We start from the raw sequence: 8,052 nt of genomic DNA on the forward strand, positions 1-8,052 counted from the left end.
GCTCAAACTACAACTTTTGGCACTCCTCAACAAAATAGTGTGGCTGAAAGATTCAATATGACCCTTCTCGACATGGCTAGATGCATGTTATCTAATGCTTCATTATCCAGAGTCTTTTAGGGAGAAACAATACATACAACAACATATATTTTAAATAAAGTTCATTGTAAAGCTATTGTCTCTACACCTTATGAATCATTGATAGAAAGAAAACCTAATCTAAGTCACCTTCGTAGATGGGGTTCAGTAGCTCATATAAAAGTTATAGAGCGATCTAGAGATAAACTCAATACCATATCTATAAGGTATATTTTTATTGGATATCTTAAAAGATTCAAAGGTTATAGATTTTACCACACAGATAAGGGTTTAATCAAAAGTAGAGATGTTATCTTTTTGGAAGATCAAAATATGAAAGAAATTATTCCTGAAATAAATAGAGATGATCCTCTTGATTTATATTATAATTCTAATGACTCGCAAGAATATTTAATTAATGGTGAACCTTCTGCAAACTCTCTATCTTCTTCTCATCAGTCTCAAGTTGGGCACAAAAGGTCTAGAGCACTTCCGTTTTACTTACATGACTATTATGTCTACCTGTCGAAGGAACTATGTTATGCTTTAGACATAGATAACATGAAAGATGACCTGTCATATGCTGAGGTAATAAACTCACATGAGTCAACAGACTTGGCAAAAACCATGGACAAAAAAAATGAGTTTATTGAGAAAAAACAGGTATAAGAATTGACTGATTTATCCGAGAAAAGGAAAGCCATTGGATGCAAATGGATTTTAAAGAAGAAATTCAAGTCTGATGGTAGTATTGATAAATTTAAAGCAAGGTTAGTAGCTAAGGTTTTTTCTTAAAAAAAAAGATTAGATTATATTGACACATATTTATCTATTGCAAAATTCTCTTCGATAAGGATAATTCTCGCTATTGTAGCTCATTACAACCTAGACTTGCATCAAATGGATGTTAAAATCGCTTTTCTTAATGGTGAGCTTAAATAAACTATTTTCATGAAACAACCTGAACGTTATATTAAAAGGAAAAGAAGATAAAGTATATTGGTTGAAAAAATTCCTATACGAACTCAAGCAATCACCACATCAGTGATACTTGAAGTTTCATAGACAATTATATCATTAGTGTTTGTGGCAAATAAATTTGACCATTGTGTTTATGTCTGAAAAAGTGTGAGTAAATTTGTTATTCTCTCACTATATGTGGATAACATTCTTTCGACTGAAAACAATAACGATATGATTATCAAAACCAAGTCATGGTTAAATTCTTAGTTCAAGATGAAAGACATGAGAGAAGCATCCTATGTTTTTGAAATTAAAATCACTCGAGATAGAAATTCAAAACTTTTAAGCTTGAGTAAAAAAAGGTATATAAATCATATAGTAAAAAATTTTAAAATGAGTGATTGCAAGCCTCTTAGGACACCTGTGGTAAAAGGTGTCAAACTGAGTAAGAATGATAGTCTTGGTGATGGACAAGAAAGATTGAATGTCCCTTATGCACAAACTATCGAAAGCTTGATGTATGTTATGCTATGCATAAGGCCTGATATCTGCTTTGTTGTTAGCCGCGTTAGTTGCTAGTAAAGTAATCTTGGTTGTCATCACTGATAAGCAGTGAAAAGAATATTTCGATATTTAAAAGAGACCATAAACTTGAAATTATGTTTTCAAACTGATGCTTTAAAATTAACTGGGTATTCTGATGCTGACTTTGCAGGTAACAGAGATGTTAGTAAATCTACTTCTGGATATGTTTTTTTCTTTGAATGAGAAACAATTTCTTGGTCTTGTAAGAAACAAGGTTGTGCAACTCAGCATACTCAGGAAGTAGAATATATTGCATATAATGCATCTGCCATATTTGTCATTTGAATAAGCTATTTCATTAATGATTTAAAGCAAGATATAACCAATGGGCAAATCCAAATTTATTATGATAACCAAGTTGTCATCTCTCTTACGAAGAGTGGAGTGAACAATTATAAAAGTAAACATATAATGATAAAATACTATTATATTTATGATATGATTGAAATGAATGAAATCAAAGTGAGTTACTTACTAACATCTAATATGATTGTTGATCCTTTAACAAAAGGTATATAAGAGAAAATGTTCTCAAAATATATATCCTGTATGAGATTAAGATATGTCTGATAAGACATATAACTGGATGAATATCTAAAATATATAATTAATTCCAAGAATATAAATACAAGAAAAATACTCCAATAATAGGAGGTAAAATCCTACATCATGATTAGTTTCACATGGCCAAATGAGAGATGTTGGTTATACATGACCATGGTGGCCATGTTTCACAGAGAGTTTTATGGGTTGAGGAGAGAGGTGTGCCCACTCTCTCTCCAACTCGTAAAACCGCTTATTAAAGGGCTTTATCCACATGAAGCACGATAGTTGTTTGCATTGATGTACAAATGTATTCCCTCTACTTGATTTTATAAGAATTGATTCTTGCAATGTTCGATTCTGACACACGAGTAGGCTTTTATGAGGTTTGAAAATTGACGATGTAAAATTGTTACAAATATCATAAATATTCAAGGCTTAAAAATCACATTTTTTATATATAAAACATGATCCAGGTGTCTTTATAGCAAATCAATCATGTAAAATGCTTTTGCAGGATCAAATTTACAACAAACATGCTCGCTCATATTAGGCATGCAATAGTGTAGGCAACTTCTCTCTCTCTCTCTCTCTCTCTCTATATATATATATATATATATATATATATATATATATATATATATATATATATATATATAAAAGCTAAACATACTTGGTTGGTAGTGCTCCATAGTGAGAAGTCAATATGAAATTTTATGTATGTGGAACATGAAACCTGCAAGGAAGATTTTGCGTTCTCAAATCAGTGAAACTGTTATAGGATTTTCTCCCCAAGTCTCACAAAGAGCTGAATAATGACTACTCAAGAAGGTGAAATGGCCAGCCCATATCTCTCTCCTAAATGAGGAAGAGAGCTTATTCAAAGATATATGCTAATTTGAGAAGCAAAGCCCCCTCCTGCCGGTTACAACCTCCCTCACACAGTTCATCTTGCCTTCGTAGGCGCACATCGAGGATCTCAATCCTTCAAAAACCTGGGCAGATTGAACCCTTCCACAGCATAAAATTAGATCAGATCATTGTGGACATCTGATACATTTGTGTGATGCTAGTCAGCAAACCCAGATTAAGATCTGAGCCCATGTCCAAATCCAATAGAGCTGAATTAGTTGGATCCAACCCGATTCTTTAGCCATCTCTCTCTCTCTCTCTCTGAGTGTCGTGTGTCGTGCCTCTGTGTGTATGATAGACGAGTTCGCCTTCACCTCTCTCTCTCTGAGCATGAAGAAGAGATCCCCGCTAAGGGATACCCATCAACCAGACCTCTTCTTCGAGTGCGCAGAACTAGTCCTTCCATGGCTACCTCCTCCCGATTTGGCCTCCGTTTCCTCGACGTGCAAATCCCTCCACCAAATAGCACAAGCCATCACCAAACGCCGCTCCTCAGACGCTTCCAGAAGCTTCGAGAAACACCAGATTCCCTTCTTCAATCCTGTCGACGGGGAGCGCTACGCATACTTCCTCTACACCCCGTCTGCGATGTTGGGCATCCTTCCTTCCACCCCAATTTCTCAACCGTGGGGGCGAGACGATAGCTACCCTTCAAAATCTGGAGATGCCCACAATTTTTCTTCCGCAGATATTGGTGCTGCTGAAGGGTGTGTCTGCAGAGATTGCTATGTGGGCGATAATGGGGAGGAAGGATGCCCGTGTTTGGAGTTCAATGAGTTGTTTCGTGGGGAGGAGTTGGGCGTCGGATCAAGGATGGAGTGTGGGAGTGGTTGTTCCTGCGGCATTGATTGCGGGAACCGATTAACGGGGCGCGGGGTGACGGCGAAACTGAGGATCGTGAAGCATTTGGGGAAGGGTTGGGGATTGCACGCTGCAGAGTTCATTCCTAGTGGCGAATTCATATGCGAATATGCAGGTAAACTCTTTACAGAGACGAGATTTTTCATTGGGTGTTTTGTTTTTTCTTGATTGTTCATTGTGTTGGTTTCTAAAAGAAGAGAAATTGAGGTTGTGAAGGTTGGTGGTAATGAAATTATGTAAAAGCGATTCTGCATTTGTACTGGAGTTGGTTTCCTGGCGTTATTTTGGTATATGCTCTGTCAACTCTGCGCTAGGAACTGATGCCCTCCACTTGTTTGTCAAAATTTCCCAAACAAAGGTCTCTTGTTCCTTGGTTTCTCATCAGTTTCTACACAGTCACATTCTAGATAATGCTCCATTAAGTTGTTGCTTCAGTTTGATACATATCGCTCTCTTCATAGATTTGCTTCTTGACTATAGAGAGACATTCATCTGCTTTTATAGATATTTGTGGGATCTATGCTTCTGCATCACATCTGACTTTTTAATTTTAGTTTTTTTTTCTTCTTGCTTTTCAGATATGCCATTAGCAACTTCTCACTGGTAGCTTCATTTTCCTTTTTATTGGCATTGCTTGCTTATGTGATCATAATTAATAGCGCCTATCTTTTCACAGCATAGTATATGCGTGTTTTGGTTTTCAGATAATGTGTTTTTCATCTGTTTCATTTCTTAGTTGTTCCCGACCTATTGCCCAAATGCATTTCTATTGGGTAACTAGTGGTAAAGAAGTAAATAAAATTCTCTTCTCTTTCTTATTTCTTTTCTTAATTTTTTTTACTGTTGTTTTCATTGCGTTTAATTCTAGAAAACAAATTTTAAATTCGTGAAGTTCTGCTGCTGTCTTCCAATGGGGTATATGACCTGTATCTTGTTGCTTTTGATTGTTTCTCGTCTCCCACAAACTCATCTTAAAGCTTCATCAGGCAAAATATGTATGTCATAATGCAACAAGGGCGATCTTGTCTACTTTTGGTTATTGGCAGTCACATTCTTAATATTACTCCATCAAGTTGTTGTTTCATTTTGATACGTTAGCCCTCTGTTCATAGATTTCATTCTTGGTGTTTGCTTATTGACTGTAGAGAGTGATTCTTTGGCTCTTGGGGATCATGTAGGAGTAGTACCTCTCAGAATGGTGATGACCGTGTCAACATCCAGGTTGTTGAACTTAAAAATGTATGAATAATCAATGGGGTGGTTTTCAGATTGTTTGAGGGTAGCTGTCTGACTATTTTTTCTTGTAGGTGCTAGATTACTTACTTTTTTGTTTATTGAAGCTTATGTAAATCTAACATGTTTAATTTTTTTTAATTTCTAGGTAACTGTTGATATTGGTATCCGTGTATTGTTGTTCACTTAATGTTTGATTGTCTCATAATATCAAACTTGTATTAGTATCCTCTCATCTTCAGATTGAATAAAAACAAACTTCTGTTCTGTATTTCATGTCTATAATTATCATGCAAAAAAATACAAATTGATCACCTAACGCCATTAGAATGTTGGAAATTGCTAATATTTTCCAATAGTATTTGACCCATAATTTCTTCCCCTTTAACATAAAACCTAGGTTCCACCTTCGTGAAATATCCAGTTTAGGTCATTTTCAGTTGTGCTTCTTAAGTGGTGATTCTTATAGTCGTGTGGTTTCTTCAGGTGAACTTTTGACAACACAAGAATCCAGGAAGCGGCAACAAGAATATGATAGGCGTGCATCTAGTGGTCACGTTTCTTCTGCGCTATTAGTTGTTCGAGAGCATCTTCCATCTGGAAAAGCATGTCTAAGGTTAAATATTGATGCCACTAGAATTGGAAATGTTGCAAGATTCATCAACCACTCTTGTGATGGTGGAAATCTATCAACTGTACTAGTGCGCAGTTCAGGTGTGTTACTTCCTCGTTTATGTTTTTTCGCTGCTCGAGATATTTTTGAAGGAGAGGAGCTTGCTTTTAGTTATGGTGATATCCGGCAAGCACATCAAGCAGTACCATGCTTTTGTGGTAGTTCAAATTGCCTTGCTGTGTTGCCATGTAAGCAAACATAAGAGGCTTTGTTGTGTTGCTTTTGCTTCTTTGCCATTTTGGAAGACATCTTGTGCTTACATTCTTTGGTTGAAGTCACCATTTTTGATGATTTCAATCTGTGCACGATAACCTTTTAACTTTTGTAGTTAAGATATATTGCTGAGTGTGTAGTTCTTACCTTTTCTGCATAAAGAAAAATGTCTAAATTGGAAGAACAATCTCTGTATTCTTAATATAATTTATTTGATTTCATTGGTAGAGGTACATCATGCATGAATTTCTCTGTGGATGTCTGCTCAGACTTCCCACTGAAAAGAAACTAACGATTATCATCTGCAAAATCACCTTGTTGAGACTTGCATCACATTATTCTCACATATCTCTAGAAATAAGAAGATATATATTGTGTTTTCTGAACAATCGAAGTGAACTGAAGGATTGATGAAGTTGTTTACCTTTTTCTTTAGTCTCTCACATAATATTCCATTAATCCGGTGAGTAAGCCTTCTCTTATATATATATATATATATATATATATATATATATATATATATATATATATATATATATATATATATATATATATATAAGAGTAAAGTAGTCGGGAGTTTACTCCCTCTTGGGTAGCCGATAACCTAGCTGAAATTCAGGTTTACTGTTTCAGGATTAAGCTTATCCAGAATAAAGCGTTCTTTATTTTTGATAAGGCCTTTATCTGGGCGGTTTAACCTATTAGAGAGAGAGTGGGCTCACCTCTCTCTTCAATGGGTGAGACTCTTCGTGAAACATGGCCACAGAGATCATATGTGATCAACATCTCCCACTTGGTCATGTGAAACTAATCATGATGCAGGATTTAACCTCCCACTATTAGAGTATTTTTCTTGCATCAATATTCCTGGAATGAGTTGTGTTCTTTAGTTTCTCATCCAGACGTATGTTTTTGTTAGACATTTCTTAATCTTATGCAAGATAAATATTTTGAGAACATTTTCTTTGATATGCCCTTTGTTAAAAGATCAATAATCATATCAGATGTTGGTAAGTAACTGACTTTGATTTCATTCATTTCAATCATATCATGAATATAATAGTATTTTACCATTATATGTTTACTTTTAGAATTGTTCTCTCCACTCTTCATAAGAGAGATGACAGTTTAGTTAACACAATAAATCTGACCCATTGGTTATATCATGCTTTAAATCATTAATAAAGTGGCTTATCCAAACGACAAATGTGGCAGTTGCATTGCGTGCAATACATTCTGCTTCTTGAGTATGCTGAGCTATGCAATCTTGTTTCTTATAGGACCAGGAAACTGCTTCTCCTCCGAGAAAAAAAACATATCTGTTGCCTGCAAAGTCAACATCAGAATACCCAGTTAATTCTAAAACATCAGTTTGAAAATATAATTTCAAGTTTACAGTCTCTTTTAAATATCAAAATATTTTTTTTACTGCTTGTCAGTGAGGCCAATTAAAATTACTTTGGTAGCGACTAATGAGGCTAACAACAAAGCTGATATCAGGCCTTGTGCATAACATATCATACATCAAGGTTCCGACAGCTTGTGCATAAGGGACATTCAGTCTTTCTTGACCATCATCAAGACTATCATTCTTACTCGGTTTGACATTTTTTACCACAAGTGTTCCAAGAGGCTTGCAATCACTCATTTTAAATTTCGTAATTTTATTATTTATATACCTTTCTTGACTCAAGCTTAAAAGTTTTGAATTTCTATCTTGAGTGATTTTAATTTCAAGAATATAAAATGTTTCTCCCATGTCTTTCATTTCGAACTGTGAATTTAACAGACTTGGTTTTGACAATCATATCGTTGTCGTTTACTGTCAGAAGAATGTCATTCATAGTGAGAGAATAACAAATTTACTCACACTTTTCCAAGCATAAACATAGTGGTCAAATTTATTTGCCACAAACTCTAATAATGTGATAGCCTTATAAAACTTTAAGTATCACTGACGTGGTGATTGTTTTAGTCCGTATAAGATTTTT

At 35.1% G+C, this 8,052-nt stretch overlaps 1 protein-coding gene across 1 annotated transcript; it reads left to right on the plus strand.

The window, feature by feature from the left end:
- Positions 1-3,411: 3,411 nt before the first annotated feature.
- SDG20 (SET domain protein 20) lies at positions 3,412-6,276 on the plus strand. Its single transcript, XM_090013076.1, has 2 exons — positions 3,412-4,057; positions 5,662-6,276. Exons 1-2 carry the CDS (start codon positions 3,412-3,414, stop codon positions 6,048-6,050), a joined length of 1,035 nt encoding a protein of 344 aa, XP_089869202.1. The 3' UTR covers positions 6,051-6,276.
- Positions 6,277-8,052: the final 1,776 nt, after the last annotated feature.

This window comes from Nuphar pumila, chromosome 7, assembly GCF_984573655.1.
Source record: "Nuphar pumila chromosome 7, dmNupPumi1.hap1.1, whole genome shotgun sequence".
NCBI classification, from domain to species: domain Eukaryota; kingdom Viridiplantae; phylum Streptophyta; class Magnoliopsida; order Nymphaeales; family Nymphaeaceae; genus Nuphar; species Nuphar pumila.

Coding starts and splice junctions, on each gene's coding strand:
- SDG20 (XM_090013076.1), top strand. CDS start 3,412: ATGAAGAAGAGATCCCCGCTAAGGGATACCCATCAACCAGACCTCTTC. Junction 4,058..5,661: donor ATTCATATGCGAATATGCAG/GTAAACTCTTTA, acceptor TGGTTTCTTCAG/GTGAACTTTTGACAACACAA.